At 37.0% G+C, this 22,214-nt stretch overlaps 8 protein-coding genes and 1 long non-coding RNA gene across 13 annotated transcripts; 3 read left to right on the top strand and 6 right to left on the bottom strand.

The window, feature by feature from the left end:
- Nucleotides 1-204: 204 nt before the first annotated feature.
- LOC104721919 (putative LRR receptor-like serine/threonine-protein kinase At4g29180) lies at nucleotides 205-4,268 on the bottom strand. The gene is made up of 10 exons (XM_010439996.3): nucleotides 4,010-4,268; nucleotides 2,637-3,677; nucleotides 2,347-2,557; nucleotides 2,193-2,264; nucleotides 2,028-2,108; nucleotides 1,791-1,939; nucleotides 1,473-1,705; nucleotides 1,198-1,387; nucleotides 929-1,118; nucleotides 205-732 (listed from the first exon to the last, which is right to left on the bottom strand). The coding sequence occupies exons 1-10, from the start codon at nucleotides 4,089-4,091 to the stop codon at nucleotides 387-389; spliced, it is 2,595 nt and encodes an 864-aa protein (XP_010438298.1). The 5' UTR covers nucleotides 4,092-4,268; the 3' UTR covers nucleotides 205-386.
- A 216-nt stretch (nucleotides 4,269-4,484) lies between these two features.
- Nucleotides 4,485-6,198, bottom strand: LOC104727682 (phospholipase A2-gamma-like). The gene is made up of 5 exons (XM_010446765.3): nucleotides 5,527-6,198; nucleotides 5,401-5,440; nucleotides 5,189-5,308; nucleotides 4,923-5,096; nucleotides 4,485-4,769 (listed from the first exon to the last, which is right to left on the bottom strand). Exons 1-5 carry the CDS (start codon nucleotides 5,602-5,604, stop codon nucleotides 4,603-4,605), a joined length of 579 nt encoding a protein of 192 aa, XP_010445067.2. The 5' UTR covers nucleotides 5,605-6,198; the 3' UTR covers nucleotides 4,485-4,602.
- On the bottom strand, nucleotides 5,986-7,614 carry LOC104721918 (phospholipase A2-delta-like). Its single transcript, XM_010439995.3, has 6 exons — nucleotides 7,287-7,614; nucleotides 7,140-7,179; nucleotides 6,926-7,045; nucleotides 6,629-6,802; nucleotides 6,284-6,462; nucleotides 5,986-6,201 (listed from the first exon to the last, which is right to left on the bottom strand). The coding sequence occupies exons 1-5, from the start codon at nucleotides 7,362-7,364 to the stop codon at nucleotides 6,299-6,301; spliced, it is 576 nt and encodes a 191-aa protein (XP_010438297.1). The 5' UTR covers nucleotides 7,365-7,614; the 3' UTR covers nucleotides 5,986-6,201; nucleotides 6,284-6,298.
- Nucleotides 7,615-7,734: 120 nt separating this feature from the next.
- On the bottom strand, nucleotides 7,735-9,574 carry LOC104721915 (uncharacterized). Of its 2 annotated transcripts, none has more exons than XM_010439990.3 (3): nucleotides 9,402-9,574; nucleotides 8,738-8,928; nucleotides 7,735-8,122 (listed from the first exon to the last, which is right to left on the bottom strand). In XM_010439990.3, exons 1-3 carry the CDS (start codon nucleotides 9,531-9,533, stop codon nucleotides 7,936-7,938), a joined length of 510 nt encoding a protein of 169 aa, XP_010438292.1. In that variant the 5' UTR covers nucleotides 9,534-9,574; the 3' UTR covers nucleotides 7,735-7,935. The 2 variants fall into 2 exon arrangements, with proteins under 2 accessions (XP_010438292.1, XP_010438294.1); XM_010439992.3 differs by having other exon boundaries at nucleotides 8,738-8,935; nucleotides 9,402-9,516.
- Nucleotides 9,531-13,185, top strand: LOC104721916 (uncharacterized). The gene is made up of 16 exons (XM_010439993.3): nucleotides 9,531-9,796; nucleotides 9,924-9,973; nucleotides 10,090-10,150; nucleotides 10,234-10,329; nucleotides 10,423-10,572; nucleotides 10,774-10,905; nucleotides 11,091-11,218; nucleotides 11,336-11,378; nucleotides 11,463-11,546; nucleotides 11,739-11,780; nucleotides 11,910-11,980; nucleotides 12,147-12,200; nucleotides 12,295-12,400; nucleotides 12,497-12,565; nucleotides 12,650-12,793; nucleotides 12,905-13,185. The coding sequence occupies exons 1-16, from the start codon at nucleotides 9,668-9,670 to the stop codon at nucleotides 13,025-13,027; spliced, it is 1,482 nt and encodes a 493-aa protein (XP_010438295.1). The 5' UTR covers nucleotides 9,531-9,667; the 3' UTR covers nucleotides 13,028-13,185.
- A 105-nt stretch (nucleotides 13,186-13,290) lies between these two features.
- LOC104721913 (protein arginine N-methyltransferase 1.1-like) lies at nucleotides 13,291-15,690 on the top strand. Of its 3 annotated transcripts, XM_010439988.3 has the most exons (9): nucleotides 13,314-13,672; nucleotides 13,820-13,830; nucleotides 13,955-14,110; nucleotides 14,207-14,270; nucleotides 14,361-14,503; nucleotides 14,639-14,726; nucleotides 14,836-14,951; nucleotides 15,056-15,206; nucleotides 15,309-15,690. In XM_010439988.3, exons 1-9 carry the CDS (start codon nucleotides 13,444-13,446, stop codon nucleotides 15,512-15,514), a joined length of 1,164 nt encoding a protein of 387 aa, XP_010438290.1. In that variant the 5' UTR covers nucleotides 13,314-13,443; the 3' UTR covers nucleotides 15,515-15,690. The 3 variants fall into 3 exon arrangements, with proteins under 3 accessions (XP_087331671.1, XP_087331670.1, XP_010438290.1); XM_087475545.1 differs by lacking the exon at nucleotides 13,820-13,830 and having other exon boundaries at nucleotides 13,291-13,672; XM_087475544.1 differs by lacking the exon at nucleotides 13,820-13,830 and having other exon boundaries at nucleotides 13,303-13,672; nucleotides 13,940-14,110.
- Nucleotides 15,691-15,739: 49 nt separating this feature from the next.
- On the bottom strand, nucleotides 15,740-17,580 carry LOC104721914 (uncharacterized). Its single transcript, XM_010439989.3, has 7 exons — nucleotides 17,226-17,580; nucleotides 17,027-17,137; nucleotides 16,838-16,906; nucleotides 16,598-16,729; nucleotides 16,404-16,481; nucleotides 16,157-16,288; nucleotides 15,740-16,033 (listed from the first exon to the last, which is right to left on the bottom strand). Exons 1-7 carry the CDS (start codon nucleotides 17,433-17,435, stop codon nucleotides 15,839-15,841), a joined length of 927 nt encoding a protein of 308 aa, XP_010438291.1. The 5' UTR covers nucleotides 17,436-17,580; the 3' UTR covers nucleotides 15,740-15,838.
- A 145-nt stretch (nucleotides 17,581-17,725) lies between these two features.
- On the top strand, nucleotides 17,726-19,246 carry LOC104721912 (thiamine phosphate phosphatase-like protein). Of its 2 annotated transcripts, none has more exons than XM_010439987.3 (4): nucleotides 17,726-17,965; nucleotides 18,087-18,208; nucleotides 18,298-18,499; nucleotides 18,763-19,246. In XM_010439987.3, the coding sequence occupies exons 1-4, from the start codon at nucleotides 17,726-17,728 to the stop codon at nucleotides 19,030-19,032; spliced, it is 834 nt and encodes a 277-aa protein (XP_010438289.2). In that variant the 3' UTR covers nucleotides 19,033-19,246. The 2 variants fall into 2 exon arrangements, with proteins under 2 accessions (XP_010438289.2, XP_087331672.1); XM_087475546.1 differs by having other exon boundaries at nucleotides 17,738-17,965; nucleotides 18,092-18,208.
- A 1,748-nt stretch (nucleotides 19,247-20,994) lies between these two features.
- On the bottom strand, nucleotides 20,995-22,213 carry LOC104721911 (uncharacterized). The gene is made up of 3 exons (XR_757093.3): nucleotides 21,979-22,213; nucleotides 21,811-21,872; nucleotides 20,995-21,366 (listed from the first exon to the last, which is right to left on the bottom strand). It is a non-coding gene; the product is annotated as an uncharacterized LOC104721911 (long non-coding RNA).
- Between the last annotated feature and the right edge of the window lies 1 nt (nucleotide 22,214).

The raw sequence follows: 22,214 nt of genomic DNA, 5'->3' as shown, positions 1-22,214 counted from the left end.
TAATACTTTTAAAAAAAAAAAAAGAAAAAAAAAAAAAAAAAAAAAAAAAACCTGATTTATAAAACTCTATTCATCGCCTATTAAGTATCGAAATGTTCACTTGTTGGGCATGTACACGAATACATTTTACTCATTTTATCACAAAATAAAGCATGTTTACTATTAGTAAGATTTTTACGGAATCGAAAACAAGAATCTATAAAACAAACAAAAAAATTGAGTAAGAACTCTTTTAGAAATTACTGTCAATCATATATGGATCAGGCCATACGTACATTATACAACACAAGCAATGTATATAGAGCATAAAGTGATCAAAACCTCTTTGAATCAATCTTGGTTTAGTCCTACGTAACGTGCTTCTCCGTTATCTCTTTCACTAGACACTAGTGGCTCTGTGGCTCTCGATCCAGCTCTGCGGCTAAGCATTGTTTCAGCTCCGTTACGATCTGGTTCATTGTTGGTCTACTGGATCCTCTCTCTCTGACGCAAGACATTGCGACCTCCACAAACTTCCAGGCTGAGTCCTCCGAGAAGTCGCCGCGAAGTAGCGGGTCCACTATGCCGTCTAGTTCTCTGGCCTCGAAGAACGGCCAAACGTAGTCAACAACGCTGATATTGTCTCCTTCTTCGGTTTTGATGATGGCTCGCTGGCCAGTAATGAGTTCAAGAAGAACGATCCCAAAACTGAACACGTCGCTCTTCTCGTTCAGAACGAATGTTCGGTAGTGTCTGTCACCACACATCTGACTTGTTTAGTTTGTAAGATATCATATTTGTGTCCACTTAAATTTGTTATAATTCTTGCTAAACTGAAACAAAAGGTTTTGAACTGAATTGGCCAACCCTAGTTTCACGAAACCTCTGGTTTGTGGTACTACCAGCCAGACCGTGTGATCCGTAGAGAGTGTAAATTAAAGGAACTTACTCAGGATCAATGTAGCCGGGAGTTCCCATGACGGTAGTCACGGCGTGGCTGAGATCGTCCTCAGGGAAGACCTTAGAAAGGCCGAAATCAGCAATCTTGGCTTCCAAGTTATCGTTTAATAGGATGTTTGCTGTTTTTACGTCTCTGTGTACTATTGGTGGCCTGCATCCATCATGTAAATACTCCAAACCTGCCAAGGTCCAGGCTAAATCAGGTTTGGTTTCTTGGTTAAGTTCTGAGAAATCAAGGATGTCAAAACTGGGACCAACCTTGTGCAGAGTCTATGGCTATATGGAGTCTCTTTTCCCAGCTAAGATCCTCTGCATTCTCACTTGAAAGATAATCCTGTAAGTTTCCATTGGCCATGTACTCGTAGATGAGAGCCATACTACGATCATCATCGCAGTATCCAACAAAAGAAGCTAAGTTCCGGTGATGCACTGTCAAAAGAAGCTCTGCCTGCAAACGTTTTGCACTTACGCAACTATAAAACAACATTTCCAAAATATCTAATCATGTTTTTTTTTGGTGTTCTTTTGATTACCTCGACTTGGAATTGGTTAGAAGCCCGGGATGATAATGACTCTTTAGGTTTTCCCAGTGAAGAATCGTTGATCATCTTTACAGCAATTTTAGTCCCATTTTCAAGGGAACCGAGATACACAATACCAAACCCTCCTTTACCAATCACTTGATTGAAGTTGTTTGTAATCCTAGAGAGCTCATTGTATGTGAATCTTCTCTTCCCTGAAGGCAGGAGTGGTCCTATATAGGCACCTGAAATTAAAACATTTCGTTTTTTCTCAGCAAAAATCTGATCACTTCAAATTTATTAACCGTGAAGGAAAAGTTCTAACCTTACCTTTTTTCCTTTGCCTTAATATGATCCATATGATAACCAAGACAACAATGAGAACGATTACTGATGTAGCTACAGCTATTGGCACGACCATGTTGTTTTTCTTCTTGTCTTGACATGAACCTGAGTTGCAAAGGTTTTGGTCATCCACACTGAAACAGACAAGAGGAAGTCAACAAAATTCATAGAGAGTGCTTGTGGTTTATATATAAGATTTTTGTAAAGTGCTAGAGATGTTACCTGAGTGCAAGTAGACCGGCCTTTAGTCTTTTTATAAGAGAGTTTGGGATAACCCCAGTAAAATTATTTCCCTTCAAATTCCTTGAATCACAAGTAAAGGTGTCAAGAGGCATGTTCATTATCAAGCATAGACCAAGACTATATATGATATTTGTGCTCACTTACAAGAGTTTTAAATATTTCATATCAGCCAAAAACTCAGGCACGTTTTGTTGTAGGTCGTTGTTAGATAAATCCCTGAGTAAAACAATGCATAACTCTGTTATAAAGTTGATGTGAATAAAAGTGGTAGAAAGTGTCAATGTAATTGTATACTTACAATGACTCAAGAAGAGAGAGATTTCTAAATGTCAATACTATTGGTCCTTGTAATCCGCTTGAGCTAAGATTCAGGGACTTGATTTGATGATAACTATTAGTGCTGTAACTGCATCCAATACCTTCCCAAGGGAATAGTCTTGGGGAGCAAGGATCACCACTCCAAACTTTGTTCACTTTATACGTTTCTTTTATGCTTTCTATGGCATGAACTGCATTAACAAGATAAAATTGAAAAATGTGAGTTTTTGGTAGAAACCTTACTGAGTTCAAGTAGAGATGAAAACACACCATCATCAGTCCTGGTGTAAAATTCATCTAGAGATTGTACGGTGAAGATCTCAATAGCATTGAGAATTGGTGGAAGCGTTGAATCTGTGGTCTTCTGAAGAGAAATCAAGTGATCATTCCCAGTGAAAGCTCTTGGATTAGAAAACGTCATCGAATACTTTGAAGAAGGAACAAAAGAAGTTTCAGAAAAAGGGGAACCATTCCACAAAATATTGATCTTTCTAGTCTCATTCTTCTCTAACGCCTCTAGTTCCGCGAAGTAAAGATATGCGTAGAACCGAGAATTTGGATCGTCTGATGTCCATAACAGTTCCAACGGATCATCATCGCTTTTTGGCGAAGCAGCAGTCTTAATAACTTCATCAGGCGGCGCATAACCGTTCTGAAAAACATCGATATAGGCTGATGTTACAATCGAGTTCCAAGAGATATTTGAAGAGTATGGAGACCAAATACGATCAAATCTATCGTCTTGGTACCGTCCTGTTCCGTTTAAATATCCAATGTCCCATCTTCGATAAAGAACCAAAGAGACATTTCTTCCAAATTCAGTACCGTAGATGGAGCTGTTCACTGGCCGGAGCTCCAAGCCTGAAATAAAAGGAGTTCCTTTACCTTTATTCACAAGGCATACATATATTGTCTCTGACTCTGCAAAGCTTAAAATCTCTTTGATGATTTGATCAGAAGCATCCTTGAACTTCACTGTCGACCAGAAATTCACGTTTACATAGAGATCAAACTCAGGCAAAGCTTTTTTACCATCGTAGTTTCCATACATAAACCAAGCTCTGATGAGATAACGATTCCCTTTCCCTTGAAAAGTTTTTAAGGTGTAACAGTTTCTGTTTCCTTGAGGAAATGCTCTTACTTCAGCAAGAGTTGACGGCAAAACCGGGTTACTCAGAGCGCCGTATTCTTCAGAGACGTTGAAGTTTACGCCAGTAGTTATGAAAGCATCATCGGAGACGTAATTGATTTTAGCCATAGTGTCTTCAGGTGTATCGTAAGGAGGTATGCCACAATCAATACTGATATAACCTGTAGATCAGAGGAGAAGAAGAAAGGGAGATTACTTACAACACAAGCTAAAATGTTAATGACGTTTGTGTTCATTTCTCTACATAGAAAATAATGTAGATCACTAAATTCAGTTACCTTCAAGAACATAGGTCAATTTATAGTCTAAACAACAGAGAGAACAGAGGATTTATGATTACTTGCAACACAAGACATTTTATAATATTTTGACTAAATTTACAAGGACAGGTTTACTCCATTCTATATTTTGAGTTATGTACGAAAAAAAAAAAAAGAGTTTCCATCACAAACTCAAGCTTTCTTTAGTCTGAACAGAGAGGAGAAAAGGAAACCTGATCGGCCTTGGCCGTAAACTACAATGGTGATGGCAAGGGTCAAGAAAATGCCGAAAGAGAGAGAGTGATTAGCCCTCATCTTCTCAGATCCTTTTTTTTTTTTTCAGAAGTTCTTCAGCTTTATCATCGTCAAAAGACAACGAGCGATTAAGATAACAGAAACACTAAAAGTACAAAGTCTACTCTTTATGTTATAAGACAAGGTTTTGTAGACTTTTCTTTCATCGTTGGCCAAGTGGCCATATATATACCTCCCACTAAGGTTGAAGACAACCTGGATTTTATAAGATGGCAAGGTGGAGTTACCACCGTCCCCCACATGTTCCTCTCTAAAGTTCTGTTTTTAATAATTAAAAATGGTAAATGTTCTAAAATAGTCACGTTTTGACTTTAGTGAGAAGGTCACGTTTTGACTTTTGGTGAAGTTATCTGTGATGTGATTAGCAATGTAGCATTCAAAATGTACATAGACTAATTCATTGAAAGAATACGAAGTCTTTTTAATGATTTTCTATAACCATGAAGTTACATATTTTTACAAAGTTGATAGAGAAAAAGAGTTAGTATATAAGTCACTTTATAGAAGAAGATCAAGAAGTAGAAGAGCTCATATTTAAAGAGGCATAGACTTTGGAGCCTTCTTTAGTTTGAAGGCCTTCATTTGTTCCAAGGCCATCCTTTATGTCCACTTTACTCCTTGAGAGATCTACCTCCACGAGAGGCGTGCTTCCGAGCATGGGAGGTTTAAGGATATTACCTGAACACATATTATTCACAGTAAGTACTCTAATCAGAAATGTCACAATATAACAGAAAGATAGAGAGAGAGACTCATGTGGTTTTCATCACTAGGACTAGCTTTTATTATCATATAGTGTTGTAGTGACAAATTCAATGTCAATACAATTACCTATTTTACTGAAGAAAATGCCGTAATTCATTCCATTGTACACGGTTGGTATCACTGTCGAATAAGGGCATTGCTCGGAGAATCCAATCTTTTGACCGTTAGATTTTTTGATTGATCTGCTTAGCTTGTTTACGCAACGTTTGAACTGCTTGTGACAGTTAACGTAAGTCATACCTGAAAAAGTTCCATAATTCATTATCAGATACTCAAAATGAAATCCTGTTTTACAACTCAAGAATGAGCTTTCTATTCTTGATTGGTTTTACCTTTTAGATCAACACAATTGTCATGTGTCATACAACAAGCATCAAGATCATCACAAGGTTTCTCTCCAGGACATCCAAAGTAACCTATCCCACAATACTTCCCATATCGAATGATGAGACCTGAAGAAACAGAGAGATGGGGTTAAAAAACAGATCATGCACTAACGTAGTTGTTCTCCAAATTTCAAAAGAATGCAGACAAATCATCTTACTGTTGCAGTTCTGTACAATGCACGTTTTGCTGCACTTGCCCTGTCATTTGTGATTCAACCCATCAGAAAGAATAAAAGCTAACAATAAGGCACAAACATGAACAAATAACAGTAAGTACATATAACCTCGCTGTGAACGACGGCGAGGAGGAGGAAGGCGGTTAAGCCGGAAGCAATACGTGCCAAAGCACCGCCGCAAATCATCTCTCCCCCGTTAAAAGTTTATTGGTTTTGACTTGTGTTCTTTCAAATTTTCTGTCCCAAACTATTTTTGGGTCTCTTTTATAATGGAAGATCCCATCGTTGGTACTCCTGCTTTCTCGTCCCTCCTGTCTCTCTCTATTTTTATGTATACAATTACTAAAAAAAACTGCAGCAGTTTCATGATTTACACCCTAACAAATCTTCAGTTTCTTTTTGGACGTTCCTTATCCAAAATCAGAACTATTATTATTATGGACGTTAAAAAACAGAGGATCATTTTGGTGTAATCTATCAGATGTTACGCATAGATTGCTGTTTTTGACAACATTAACTAAAATATCTTGCACTTGACCATAGGTCCATAGCACAAGTATTAATCACAAATATTATGAAATAACAAACTTATGTTGATTTCCTATAAATATATATCAAAAAACCATAGTTGCAATTTTTGTTTCTAAACATTATATCTATTTCCTATATAGTTATATAAATTTGTTATAATAATCTCACATCTAGAGTAAAATAGAAACTAAAGTGATATGTAGATACTGTACATATGGACGACCAATCCATTCACTGCTGTTTTGTTTTGACCTGAAAAAAATCATTTGACCATTAGAAAACAAGGTTAAAGAATTTCCAAAAGTTGAGAGATATATATAGAGTTATGAGTCACCTTATAAGCTGATGTTCAGGAAGGGGAAGGGTTCATTGGAACAGAGACTTTGGAGCCTTGTTTTGTTTGAAGGCCTTGCTTTGTTCCAAGGCCATCCTTTGTGTCCGCTTTACTCCGAGCGAGATCCACCTCCACGACAGACGCGGGCCTTGCTGGCGGCTTAGGTTTAATGATATTACCTGCGCGAGATTATGAGTCCATTAGTCACATCTTATCATGAGTCATATTGTTGGAACACTACTAGCTTATAGTTTACAAGTCATTCTCATAGACTCATAGTGTTTATAGTGACGCACGGTTCAGTGTCATAAACCACAGGTTCAATATGAATAAATCAGTGATTACCTATTTTACTGAAGAAAATGCCGTAATCCATTCCTCTGTACACGGTTGGTATCACTGTCGAATAAGGACATTGCTTGGAAAATCCAACCTTCTGGTTGTTAGATTGTTGGACTGATTTTTTTAGCTCGTTTATGCAACGCTGGAACTGCTTGTGGCAGTTAACATAAGTCATGCCTGCAAAGAATGAAACAGATGCAGTAGCACATTCTCAGAATCCAATATCTAATAGATATATAGTTAAAAAGATGATACTTTCACTTCAATATGTCCCTCTAAAGATATTCTTGATTGGTCTACCTTTTACAGTAACACAATTGTCATGGTTCATACAACAAGTATCAAGATCATCACAAGGTGGCTCTCCAGGACATCCGAAGTAACCTATCCCACAATATTTCCCATAGCGAACACTGAGACCTGAAACGGAGATGGACCGAGACAGATAAGCTGGTTTTGCTTGAGAAATGCTCTTTATATTCAAAGGGTATGCATAAGAAAAACGATAATCCACCGTTGTATCTCTGTGCAATGCAGGTTTTGCTGCACGTCTCCTGTCATTTTGATTTAACCAATCAGAACAAGATAATATCATCGTCTTGACATTACCATAACTCACAAACATGAACAAAGAACAGTAAGAATATATCTATTCATCAACCTGGCTGCGAACGACGGCAAGGAAGAGGAAGGCGGTTAAGCTTAATCCGACATTTGTCAAAGCACCACCGCGAATCATCTTTCTATCTTTGGCTGTTGAAGTTTCTGATTTTGGCTTGTCCTTTTTTCAAATTCTGACATCAAAACGTATAACTGGAACTCTTTGGAGTGGAAGTTCTCATTGCTGGTCCTCCTGCTTTCTCGTCCCTCTTCTCTCTTATGTACCACAAAGACTTAAAAAAACAGTAAGCTTCATGTTTACCAATCAAATCTTTATATTTTATCAAACAAAAATGAAATTTCGGACGTTAAAACACGATTGATCAAGCAGAGTATTAGCAACGGCTAATGATTTTTGATGAGACATGTTAGACATGTTACAATATAGATTGCAAATAAATATGGTTCAACTTTTCTATGTTGATATTGATATCAGACAAGGCCAAAACATTAAAGTGAGATAAATTTCCTGGGAAATTTTGTTCTTATTGAGAGCAATCTTATCAAAGAGTTATAGCAAAATGGATTTTCTCAGCTCCAAAGCCTCCGTTTCAGGGAAAAACTGTAAAAAAAATCGATTCAAGAGAGAATCATGAAAACTAAAAACGGAGGAGGTGATTACACAATCTTCAAGTTATTGTTCGTCTCCTTCAAGGGTAATAGCCTGTGAAGGTGAATCCTCTGCCGGCGATTTCACCAGCGCAATACCAAGCAAAGCATTCAAGACCAAACAATGCAGCGATACCTGCATCTTCTACCTTCAGACCAGATCTGTTCTTCCATAAGTTCTTTGCGTAGTCTACTTCCTTCCAGAGAGTTTCATAGCGTCCGGGAATGCTGTAATAAGGAGTGGATAAGTGTTAGATACTTGAGTCAGGTCGCACACAAAGGCAACAACATCAAGATTACAAAATGCAAATGCGCAATACATTTCAATTCATGGTAAGATGACGTGTGTGGTGATGGAACGGGTTCTCGCCTATGGATCAACTTTTCAAGACTAAGAAACACAACAGACACTACCTCATCGAGCAAAAGGCAGTATACTGAGAACTCTTTTTCACCCCCAAAAAGATGGACAATACAAAGATTAACATATTTGAGGTCTAGACAAGAACTATAGTTGCAAATGGGATTACTAAGAGATTTAATAATCGTACTAACTTAAGCTTGACTACTTTAAAATATAATCCTGCAACTTATGACAGAGAATTAAGCACAAATCACATGTAAAAGATAGCACAAACCACATGTAAAAGTTTGATTCCAATTTCGATTATGGGGCCACAGAAATAAGAAGAGGCATCAGAGGATTACGCCTTAAAGAAGAAAATGAGAAAAGATGAATTACTGACAAAAGTCTCTTGCTAACCAGAATATCAGAAATGGTTGTATATCTCTCTATGGCAGGGAATAATGTTGAGAGATAGAGGAGGGAAGAGAGATATCGACCTAGCAAGACGGGTGTACAGCAATTGCTTAGATAAGTCTTGACACTTCTCCACAGTGGCAGGTTCCTGGATATACTGCTTGTTCTTCTCCAACAACTGTCTGTAGTAGGAAGTTCCATGCTTAGCCACAAACTTCGAAGCCTCACATGCCTTTGATTGAACTTGTATCAACTTTGATGCCATCTTCACAACCTAAATCCTTCAAATACAAAAAGAGAACTTCATTTCTAAAGCAGGTATCTTTGATTCATAGAAACCAAATTAACCAAAGCTTTCACATTTTAAAATCCGGTAATTACTTTACTAAAAGCAAACATTTGGAGGCTTCAGTGAATTCACACAAATCAAGCTGAAAAAGCCTAAAGCCCCAAATCCTAAATTCCAGAACGATTAGATCGAACAAGCTCCAGTGTAAAACAAACCAAGCCCATCAAAACTCTAAATCCGTGACTTCTTAAACGAACAATTGTAATCGAAGCAAGACGAGATCACAGATATATAGATCTAAAAGTCAACCACAAAAGCATACAATATACAAGAGAAAGCAGGAACAAAACCCTAGAAACCAATTAACAAAATCTGTAAAACCCAATTGAGAATCTGAGAAAAAAAAAAAGAGAGAAAAGAGCGAGAAAGATCGGTCGGAGACGAGAGCCTCGCCGTACCAATCTGCAAATTGATAATGCAGCTCCGGTGAAGCTGAGAGAGATGATGATGAGTCGATTCGAGATTTCAGGCCACTGATTCAACAACTTCGTAATATGGTCACTTCTCTTCTTCGTATTAAACGACACCATTTCGTCTCATCCCTTAAACGGCGTCGTTGATTATTTTGTTTTCCTCAAGTATTGAAACGACAACGTTTTGTTATACTTGGGCACAATAAGATCTGGCACGCCGGGAAAAAAAAACAAAAACTAGCCAAGTCGTCATGTCGTCGCTGTCTCCACCGCCGATTCCTATGGAGCTTCACGCCGGTAACCGGCAAAAGCTCGTCGATTCAGTACGCCGTCACTTATCTGGTTCCAATCGTTCTCTCGATGGATTCGTTTTACTTCAGGTACTCCATTGGTTGCTCAAATATATATGCATATGATTTTTATAACGCGTATCGATGATCCGAGCTAGCTTTTATCGTCTTTAGTTTTATAATTTCGTGGTTTCTCTTGATGTTTTTGGAACGATAGGGTGGTGAAGAGAAAAATCGATACTGTACTGATCACGCCGAGCTTTTCAGGTATTGATTTGTAAATTTTATCTTGAGGGTGATCGAAATCGTACTAGTTCAGTATGTTCATTGGTTTAAGTGGAACATAGAGTGATCTTAATTTGTTGAATTGAATTGAATTGTAGGCAGGAGAGTTATTTTGCTTACTTGTTTGGAGTCAGAGAGCCTGATTTCTATGGAGCTATTGTGAGTTTTTTTCATCTATTTCTCGATTTCTTTGGATCTGATGTTGCTTAGTTGATGAATTTATTTTCTTTCGGTACTGGAAGGACATTGGAAGTGGGAAATCTATCCTTTTTATTCCAAGGTTGCCTGCTGATTATGCTGTCTGGTTAGGGGAGATAAAGCCATTGTTACACTTTAAGGTTAATATTTCAGTTTCTTTTCTTCTATGTCAATTTGTTCAATGCATTCATTTCTATTTATAGTGATGGCATTTTTGTGCTTTTCTGTTTCAGGAAACATATATGGTTGACATGGTTTTCTATGTGGATGAGATTATTCAAGTTTTTAATGAACAATTTAAGGGATCTGGAAAACCTCTGTTGTATCTCCTGCATGGTCTTAACACCGACAGCAGTAACTTCTCAAAACCTGCCAGCTTTGAGGTTTCGCATTTCTTTCTTTCTTCACTTGCTCTGGAGATTTCGTCTTGCCATTTTCTTGTCTTGATCCTGAAAATAAATAGCTTCTGGCACGTCTTGTGATTAACAATTTTGGGATTCTGATGCTCATAGTGTTTCTTTTCCTCGAATATTGGAATCTCATTTATACTTTTTTTTTTTTACTGTTTTTGTGTCTTATTTCAGGGGATAGAGAAGTTTGAGACTGATTTGACTACCTTACATCGTATTTTGGCGGAGTGTCGAGTTATTAAATCAAGTTTGGAGCTTCAACTAATACAGTTTGCAAATGATATAAGTTCTGAAGCTCACATAGAGGTCTGATTTACTTCTACCAGTGGATGAAAATATGTTCTTCTCTGTTGTCTTGTTCAATATTTTTCCTTTTTCATATCATTTCACTACTTAGGTTTCCGACCTGAACTCTTCTTTATCTACTCCATGTAGACGTTTTCTCTTCCTTTCATGCAATTGTCTTTTAACCATGTTGTTTATCCACACAGGTTATGAGGAGAGTCACACCTGGCATGAAAGAATATCAGATGGAAAGTATGTTTCTGCATCACAGCTACATGTACGGTGGCTGTAGGCATTGCTCGTACACATGCATCTGTGCAACAGGAGATAACAGGTAAGTTATCGAGGAGAGAATCTTGTTATTGCTAAGAATGCAGAAATAATCATCCTTGGACTTTTCATGTCTTTTTACATTAAAAAATAACCAAATAGCTAAATTGTTTGTTTGCAGTGCTGTTCTTCATTATGGGCATGCTGCGGCTCCAAATGATAGGGTAAATACTAAATGAGCATTCATTCCTCTCTTTTATTAATTGTCTCAGTATTACCTGTTTGAAAATGTTCCATTACTTTTGCAGACTTTTGAAGATGGAGATTTTGCATTGCTTGATATGGGTGCTGAATACCATTTTTATGCGTCTGACATAACATGTTCATTCCCCGTAAGTTCCTCTTCTAGCGTCGGACCTATTATTAGTTTTCCATTTTATGTGATGTTACTTATTCTGTCATTCAGAATCTTGTATTTACACCGCATTGACTTGATTTTTAATCCTGTTTACATGAACATCATAATACGTTGAATATAGTAATTTAGCGCAAGTTTTGCCTTATATTTATCAAATATTGTGCAGGTTAATGGTAAATTTACAAGCGACCAGAGTCTAATCTACAATGTAAGTGCTTTACAAGATTGGTGGAACGTGTGCTTTATTTTTGTCAACTTTTCCTCACAATCCAGACTTTTGGTGAGTATCTAGAAGCTTTATATCTTATTTTGTTTCTTTGATCTGCCGTCTTTTCAGGCTGTTCTGGATGCTCATAATTCTGTAATCTCTGCGATGAAGCCTGGAGTAAACTGGGTGGATATGCACAAGTAAGACTAACTGCGATGCTATATAGTTTTGTTTATGTATGCATGGAGATGTGGTAATTGGGAATTGGGATTGCCTATGAACGACATCGCCATATGTTTATTTTGAACTACATCTCCATATGGTTATTTTAGCTATCGTTGCCAACTGAAGCAAGTCAATGTACAGGTTAGCCGAAAGAATCATCCTTGAGTCACTGAAGAAGGGGTCCATCCTCACTGGGTAACTCTCTCTTTCTGTCATTTGTTTACTAGCTACTTTGTTTTCTCTTCTCTAAAGCTAAATTTCATTGTTACGGTTCCATCTTTGTTTCTAGGGATGTGGACGACATGATGGTACAACGCTTGGGTGCTGTTTTCATGCCTCATGGACTAGGTCACTTCATGGGCATTGACACACACGATACCGGTGGCTACCCGAAGGTACATCAAAAATCACTTTGTCACCCAATAGTATCATCGTCTATGTAAAACTACAGTCCGCGTTTCTTAGCCGTTGCTTTGAGTTTTCTCTTTAAGGGAGTGGAAAGACCAAAGGAACCTGGATTGAAGTCATTGCGCACTGCAAGAGACCTTCTTGAAGGAATGGTAAGGCTGATTGTTTTGAGTATAAATGCTTCTGGTTCTTCCCATCTATCGTCTCTATTTATTGTCCTAATGGTATGTATGCAGGTCATAACGGTGGAACCAGGATGCTATTTTATTAAGGCATTACTGATCCCAGCCATGGAAAACACAACAACCTCTAAGTTCTTCAACCGTGAGACAGTAGAGAGATTCAGGAATTTCGGAGGTGTCAGAATTGAAAGCGATTTGGTAACGACTAATTCATTATAACAACCTTTAAAAGTTGAAACCCTCAGCAATACTAATGTCATATACAATAATCTCACTTTTGTTGTTGTATCTGTCTCATTTTCTGCATAGGTCGTGACTGCGAATGGCTGCAAGAACATGACGAACGTTCCGCGGGAAACATGGGAGATCGAAGCTGTGATGGCTGGAGGGCCTTGGCCACCGGTTACTACCAAAAACAATTTCACCAAGTGATCATAACTACTACTTTAGCCTACAGAAATTAAAAACTCTATTAGAAACTCAATAATGCAACCTTGTCTGATTTTATTTTGGTTTCAATGTGTTGGGTCATGAACTCAGAACTCATGTGATTTCACTTCCAAATAGTACATAGTTAATGTCACCACTTATTATTTGTGTGGTCGGAATGAATCTAACTGGTTTGGTGTGTGTCAACGAAAAATCGAACCGGTACAATAAATATCTACAAAACGATATAATTCAATTAAAAATTCGTTAACCAGAGAGAGAGAGAGAGAGAACAAAAGTAAAAGACTTGAAATAAAAAGCTTGTGTCGTCCTAAAACCCTAATCTTTGCACTTCGTCTCTATCCCCAAAACCCTTTTCTCTCTCCTATTCCCTTCTTGTGTGAGACAGAAGAAGAACGATGACTAAGAACAGTAACCACAACGAGAACGAGTTCATCAGCTTTGAGCCGAATCAGAACACAAAGATACGCTTTGAAGATGCTGATGAAGAAGACGAAGTTGCTGAAGGGTCTGGTGTTGCCGGCGAGGAAGCTGCCCAAGATGAATCCATGCGCGACGCCGAGGCTTCTGATGTCGCTGACAATACCACCAGCGCTGATTACTACTTCGATTCTTACTCTCACTTCGGTAATTTAATTCCCTCTGTTTTCACTTTTATGATGTTTTCTAAAGTTCAATTTAGTCTTGATTAGACTGGAGAATAGTTAGTGCTCTGTGATTATGAGTTTGTTCACAAAGAGTTGACTTTGGTTTCACTTTGATCTGTTTTTGCAGGAATTCATGAAGTAAGTATTGAGGACAAAGCTCAGCTGTTTTTGTTTTAGTATCGGTTCTGCATACGAATTAGTTCAGTGTGTGTGTTTTTTATGTGTCTCTCTGATGACTGATTTTGAGGATGGTATCTTACAGGAAATGTTAAAGGATGTAGTGAGAACAAAGACTTATCAGAATGTTATTTATCAGAACAAGTTTCTCATCAAGGACAAGATTGTTCTTGATGTTGGAGCTGGAACAGGAATCTTGTCTCTGTTCTGTGCCAAGGCAGGAGCAGCTCATGTCTACGCTGTATGTCTATATGTTCTTTCAGACTTTTTTTTGTTTTTTCAATAAGTGAAAATCTCTCTCAATCTGAATGATTTAATTGAGGATGTTCCTTAATAGGTGGAGTGTTCTCAAATGGCTGACATGGCAAAGGAGATTGTCAAAGCAAATGGATTTTCTGATGGTAATTTTCTTGTTTGCTCAGTTGTTTTTAGATTGGATAATATCTGTTTTGTAAATCTCTTGACGACTTTTGTTTGTATCATCCTTGCAGTTATTACGGTTTTGAAAGGAAAGATTGAAGAGATAGAGCTTCCCACTCCTAAAGTGGATGTGATTATATCTGAATGGATGGGTTACTTTTTGTTGTTTGAAAACATGTTGGACAGTGTCTTATACGCTCGTAATAAATGGCTTGTAAGTTTTACAGCTCCACCTTATTACACGAGATTCTTACTTACCAAACCCAATTGTCAACAATTAATTGTTGTAAGTTCATGACATTGTTGTAATAACCATGAAAACTTCTTGGTCCTTTGTTTTTATGGATAGGTTGATGGTGGAGTTGTGCTACCAGACAAAGCCTCTCTGCATCTTACAGCCATAGAGGATTCAGAGTACAAAGAAGACAAAATAGAATGTGAGTGCATCGATTTGACATCTTTCCTCTTCTTTTTTTCTTTCTAACATTCGTCTTTATGTCTGTTGAGATTTGCAATTTTGATTTCTTTTGTGTTGTTCTACTACAGTTTGGAACAGTGTCTATGGTTTTGACATGTCATGCATCAAGAAAAAAGCTATGATGGAACCACTTGTTGACACTGTCGACCAAAACCAAATCGTCACTGATAGTAGGCTTCTTAAGGTAGGATTTATTATATACTGTATGTATACACATGGAAATGATAAGTAGTATATCTATACCTATGGCTAATGCTCATTTCATTTTATTTTATGGGATTGTAACAGACTATGGATATCTCAAAGATGTCTTCTGGTGATGCTTCCTTCACAGCTCCCTTTAAACTTGTTGCACAACGAAATGACTACATCCACGCCCTTGTAGCCTACTTTGATGTATCGTTTACCATGTGCCACAAGCTGCAGGGTTTCTCAACAGGTAAATATTCTTTTTATGTTTTTTTGAATCCTTGTTTAAACATAGACACAGATTGTTTCATTATTGTCTGAAACTTACACTGAACAACCATGGGTAATGCAGGACCAAAATCCCGAGCTACGCACTGGAAACAAACTGTTCTGTACTTAGAAGATGTGTTAACCATATGTGAGGGTGAGACAATCACCGGAACCATGTCCGTTTCTCCTAACAAGAAGAATCCTCGAGACATTGACATAAAGCTATGCTATTCTTTGAATGGCCAGCATTCCAAGATCTCTAGGACTCAACACTACAAAATGCGCTAAAGTTCTTCCTGAAAAAGCAGAACTTCAAACCTACTGCTGAGAAGATACAATTCTCACATTGTGATTTAGTTTTTGTATTTTTTCTTCTTCCAGTTTTACAACATTCCATATGCTTTACATTGCAACATTTGTTTCTGTTCTTTTTTATATTATAAAGTTAATGATTTTGCTCTAAACCATCTCTTGATTTTGTTCTAAACCATCTCTTGTATGTGCCATCTTGTGTTATAGAACTGATGTCAAGATTATAGAAACAAAAAGAAATCTACAAAAAGTCAACGTGAAGAAGAGTACATTAAGACAAAACCAGTAATGCAACTGTATCTATAGCTCAGACTTCACAGATTTAGGTTTCTTTGAAGAAGACGATCTAAGTCCTTTCCACCATCTCCGGACCCGGTTTGACACTTTCTGCGCATGTCTCTTCAGAACCTCACCTGTCTTCTTGAATTCCTTGGTGATAGTCTTTTTCAATTCTTCCGTTTTACTCTCTTTCTCTTTCTCTTTCAGAACTTTTCCCTGAAAACCAAAAACACAATAAAAGTAATTTAGAGAACAAAGAGTGAAATATCTTGGTTCCTTCTTCTTCTTCTATCATGAAAGTTTAAACCAAAGATCTGAAAACAGAAACTTAGAATGTACCAAATTCTTGGGAAACTTGTCATCTTCGTCCTCATCTTCATCATCATCGCCATCTTCATCGTCATTACCAATATTGCCCTTCACTATATCTTCTTTAGAGAAGACTTTCATGCCAGGTGCTCCTGGCATACCCTGAGAAAACAAAATAGCGGTATATCCGAGTTAGCTTAAGAGTTAAGATCTTTCACGTTTTGCTTCATTGTTTTTTTATGTGAACGTAGTAATTGATGAAGTCATCAAAGATCACCTGCATAGATCTCAAGATCTTGTCCATTTCGGCATCTTTAGATGGTTTAGCAACAAATGGTTCTCCGGGAACCCGATCCTAGACAAAGAGATAAAGAAGCACTTATCACACAAAGATTCAATCTTGTCATCAAAATGTAATCTCCACCGCAACAACATAAAAACATTCACGGTTCCACGTTTCAGGTATAATACCTTGGGAACAGGAGGTGGTTTCTTGCTACAAGCATCAGTCAAGTCTTTGCACAGATGATTTTTTAGTGAAACAAGATCAGGCTTAGACGTGTACATATACTCTGCAACATCAGTGTCTGCGTAACCAATAACCTGGAAACACACACAAACAGATGAAAAGTCACATACCCTAACACTTAATACTCCAAGAAAACGCAAATCCAATTGTAATTAATAGCTCAAAGACCACAATGTACTCACCTTTTGACAAGCAGACTCGATCGTCTTGCACTTGGAATTGCACATCCCTTCTTCTAATTGCTCAACCAACTATGGAAACCAGTTCAAAGATAACCACCATTCAGATTAAACAACAACAAACGTACAAGTTTCTACTTAACTCTTAACACCTAAGCTACAACGGAAGGGATAATATTTGGGATCTATTACCTCAAGGTTATCACCTTTCTCAACAATGTCAATCTTGAGCATCCAATCAGCTTCCTCTTTCTTCAAATTGCAGACATTTTCAGCAATCTCAATGATCTCATACTCAGAGATCTACAGTAACCAGAGAAACACATCAAATCAAATCAAAATAGAAAGATTCACTGATATACATTTTTCTAAAAAAATAAAAAGATCAAACCTTTTTGGGAGAGATCTGTTGTTGCTTCTCCTTAACAAGCTGGTCTAGCCTCGAGGCTAGTTTCTCGCAAACCTGACACTTAATATACGGAACATCCTCCTTTCTCGGCGCCGACGACGGTTTCTTCGCGCCATCGGAAACAGGTAATAACGCCGACGAAGCTACCAGAGCTAACGTCAAAGCTATCAGAACCCGATTCATTCCAACCATTTGAACTCAGAGTTAGCTCTCTCTCGTTAAAAAACCTGAGAAAGTTTGAGACTTTAATCAATGGTTTTGTAGTATATATAAAGATTTTGAAGATTTTATCTTCGCCGAAAAATATTGAGTCTTTGATACAGTGCCGTGGTCGTGTAAGTGGGATCGATCGTAGTTACGCTTGTTTAACGTGTTTCCTGCAATCTCATTGGCTATTGGGAATGCTGACACGAACCTGGGTCCACTTCAGCCTTAAACCACGTAATGGGCCTAACGTAGGCCCATTATTTTAATATGATTGGATGGCTATTGGCTGGTGTCGTCGTCGGACAATTGGATTTTGTGCAGTGAACGAACGACGGCGAGAAGCTGAGCTCCGGACTCCGGACTCCGGACAGAAAATGATGGCAAAGATCGTGATAGTATTTGACTTCGATCGGACTTTGATCGACGGAGATAGTGACAATTGGGTTGTTACTGAAATGGGACTCACTGAGATCTTCCATCAGCTCCGTTTCACTTTACCTTGGAATCGTCTTATGGTATTAAAGCATCCTCTTCTTATGATTTAAACAATTCAATTCAATCGTCTTATGGTATTAAAGTTTTGATTTTTATTTCTTGAAATTTTGGTTTTTGAATTGGAATTGGAACTTTGGAAAGGATAGGATGATGATGGAGCTGCATTCACAAGGCAGATCGATTGAAGACATTGAAGCTTGTTTGAAGAAAATGCCAATTGATTCTCAGGTTATTGAAGCTATCAAATCAGCTAAATCTTTAGGGTATGAACAATGATTATTAGTAGTTCAATTAGATGGTCTCAAGCTTCTTTCGTTGCTTTGGTTGAGTGTTGTTTGTTTTTAATTGGCAGATGTGATTTGAAGATTGTGAGTGATGCAAACCAGTTTTTCATTGAGAAGATACTAGAGCAGCATGATTTGCTTGATTGCTTTTCTGAGATTTACACGAATCCAAGTTCAGTTGATGAAAATGGGAACTTGCGGATCTTGCCGTATCATAGTGATGCTTTGGCTCCACATAGCTGTAATCTCTGCCCTACAAATCTATGCAAGGTACTGTGTCTTTGTAAAACTCTATAAGCCTCTATGTCTGCCTAGTTAGACTTGCATGTTATTTGTTCTGAAGCTTGGGATTGGTTTCAGTCAATAAGCTACAATTTTTGATTCTGAAGTTGTCCTGGTATGGAAAGACTTGTACTTTGTTAAAGCTTTGCCCGTAATCTGCAAACCTTGAAATAGATAGTTATATAACATTACCATTGGATTGGATTCAGTTTCTAAGATTTTGACTAGTGAATATGTTCATGGTTCTTCAGGGTCTAGTGATGGATCATATACGTGCTTCTTCTGCCAATGATCAAATTCCTACAAGGTTTATCTACCTTGGAGACGGAGGAGGTGACTTCTGCCCGACATTGAAGCTGAGAGAGTGCGATTTTGTGATGCCGAGAACGAATTATCCGCTGTGGAAGAAGATTTCAGACAATTCCTCCCTGATCAAAGCAGAAGTCAAGGAGTGGAGCAATGCAGAGGAACTGCAGAGAATCCTTCTGCAACTTGTCAGCACAATAACAAAAGAAGAATAAGATTCATAACTAATATTAGTCTTTGAGTCAAAAAAAAAAAAAAAAAAAAAGTGTTTCTGATTGCTGCAAAGGTGATGAAAGAACATGTGTTTGTTCCTCTTCACTTGATTGATGTAGGTATTGTTTAGTCCCATGGTGATGAATATTAATTACTACCATCTTTTAAACTCGAAAGCTACCAGGGAAATAAAGGATTTTATGTAAGGTTATTCAATTTTATATTTCGTATATCTAATGATTATAACTTATCAGAAAGATAAACTGAAATCCAAAAACACAAAATTAACTGTTTGAAAATTTTGCAAAAGTTGGAACAAAATCAGCAAAGTCAACCGAATTCTTCTACATAAGTTAGCTTTACCAAAAAGGACTAAAACTAATACAAAAAAAAAAAAAAAAAATACTCTAGAATAGCACTATTTTAAGTTTTTCTTCCAAAGTTAGTACACATATTCACATGTTCCAAAAGTAGCATTATTATTATTTTATCTTAAATAAATAATATAAGTATAATTTTTACTTAACGATTTTAAGAACTTTAATGAAGCTTTTGGCAATGTTTGCGCTAGAGCTTCCGGCGAAGCTTCCATCGACACTTCTTTTTTTTCGTGTATCAATTCTGTTCTCAGATTTTCAGTTTCTCGACATGATTCTTATAGCTTTTAATTCAGGAATCAGACAATTTTGTGTGAATCTGTTCGTGATTCTATGGTTGGTGCGTATTTGTTGCCGAAGTAGGGTTTGAAGTTTTTGGTAATCTCTTTGTTGGATTTGTTGATCTAGTTCTTGGATGTGGTTGAGATTCGTTTTAGGTCTGGGATCAAGGATCTTTGAAATTTAGTTGGTGGATCTCTGAATTAGCTGACGAATTCTTCGTCTTCTTTGTTGTTAAGCAGAAATGGTTTGATTTCTTTCTCGATTGGTTTTGATTTGGTCACTGGTTTTGAGAATGGTGATTTATTCTCTATAAGAGGTGAAGAAAGCTTGGAACTTGAGGATTTTGTGGTGGTTTTGTTTTTGGATGAGCCTGATTTGGACAGATCTACTGATTTATTGATCAAAGAATTAATGGGTTTTGTGGAATTTGTGGGTTTTGTTCCGGAATTGAGATTCATGAGCTCGGAGCCGGTCTTAGTCGTGTTAGAAGAAGATTTGGTGGAGTTAAGTTTGTGAGACTTACCCATGGAGGTCTTGGTGAGTTTAGTTTGGTTCTTGCTAGAAGAAGAACAAATGGGTTTAATGAGATTGGTTTGATTCTTCTTAGTGCCAGATGTTGATGATGAAACAAAACCAGTACGCTTCTTCTTGTTAGGAGGAAGAGGAAGATTAGTTTCACCATCGCCACCACCTGGCCGTTTTTTTTGTTTTTAATACTTTTTTCTTTTTTCATGAAAGTATTCATGAATTCAAAGAAAAATTTCATGAATATTATAGAATCTTTCCTAAAACATTCTACTTAACAAACATATGGACTAATATTATTGAATCATTCCTGTATATAATTGAATCTTTGATTAATTGTATACAACCATTATGATATTTATTCAAAATCATTTTAAAGATGTAATCCTCATATAATATTTTGAGATATGATTTTCATGAAGGTCATCCTAAATTGCTAAAAGTCATTCCTAAGTAGTACTGAATCTTTCCTAAATTTTTAAAACATAGTGTTTTTACGTAGTTGTTCTATCATACCCAGAAATGACATGAAAAATCATCCCAACATCAGCAACAGTAGACCCAAAACACCCAATCATATCCAACAATAATCTAGTAGCAAACTAACACCAACATACCACAAAGGAAGAAAATATCATGAAGTCAAAAAAGCTTTAGTGTTATGTGATTATCTATCCTTAAGTTCATCATAAAATCCAAACGTTTTTATGAAGGTCATCCTGAAATTCAAGAAATTTTTCATGAATTTCGTGGAATCATTCCTGAATTAAAAAGAACATGTAGCAAACTCAAACACAATTACCTCAACAACTATTAACTTGTCAAATAGAAATATTTGACATTCTTATAGTGAATAAACATCAAACGAGTACCAAAACAATATAAAAATGTTTCACAACCATCATAGATGTCTAACAACAGATATAGATGATAGATGAACCACACTTTTTCATTGATTTCACCATGGATATAGAATCTTCCAAGTCTTCGGTATGCAAGAATGTTTCACGGGACTTCTCCAAAATGTTGATGCTGAGATTAAGAACATTTGGTGCTGCATTTTGGGCGTGATATTGGATGTAGTAAACCCCCATCTTGGCTAAGCTTTCATTTATCTCCGCAAAACCATCAACAGTAGATAACTCTTGCATTCTGTAAAGAAAATAGACAAAATTCCCAAATATTTTAGTGTGTCTTAAGTAGCAAAGCAAAACTAGCACACATGGTTAACTCAGAACAATTAAAACAGAATATACAAACAAACACTTGATATACAACGAAATCAAGCTATTGAGTTTCCTTAGTTTTGTTGTGTCTAGATAATGTATCAAAGTAGTAGATGTTTGGGAAGCTTAAAAGAAATTTGATATAAATTAAGATTCACAAGCAATCCAAGAGAAGCAAGGTTAACTAACAAAGGAGAGTCTTAAATAGACTAATCGGGGACTAACTAATCAAATCATAGTCTATCAAATCATAGTCTATATCTATGCTTATGAAGGTCGTCCTGAATTTCAGATAAGCTTTCCTGAATTTCATATATATCTTTTACTCGTTAAATCCAATGAACATAGAAAAAGTGGAAGAGAAGCTTACCGGTTTGGAAATTGAGAGACCCAAATCACAAATTATCCAATCTAATGAAAATCTGAAACTTTCTGAAAATTAGAAAGGAAAGTTAATCACAACAGAGGTTTCAATCGGACAAAGCAATGAGATTTAAGAATCGAGTTTCACATCCAAAATCCAAAATATTGATTTTACCGTGTGTTTAAAATCTGAGATTGAAAAAGAAATACAACGAGAGAGAAGCATCAATGGCGGCAATCAACATCATCTCTGATTTCATTCGCTGCATCAATCCTCAAAATCAAAGCTTTCCCTCTCTCCTTGCTTCTTCCCCATATGTACCCTGTGTTGCTCTTTCTCCTTCTCCTCCTCTGAATCTCTCGAATTCAACTGAAAGTTTTTAGGTTTTTGCATAGACGGTGACAGCTGCG

Source organism: Camelina sativa, chromosome 11, assembly GCF_030686135.1.
Source record: "Camelina sativa cultivar CO46 ecotype springtype chromosome 11, ASM3068613v1".
Taxonomy (NCBI): Eukaryota; Viridiplantae; Streptophyta; class Magnoliopsida; order Brassicales; family Brassicaceae; genus Camelina; species Camelina sativa.
The sequence above is the reverse complement of the archived record's forward strand: the minus strand, read 5'-3'. Positions and strand labels throughout refer to the sequence as shown.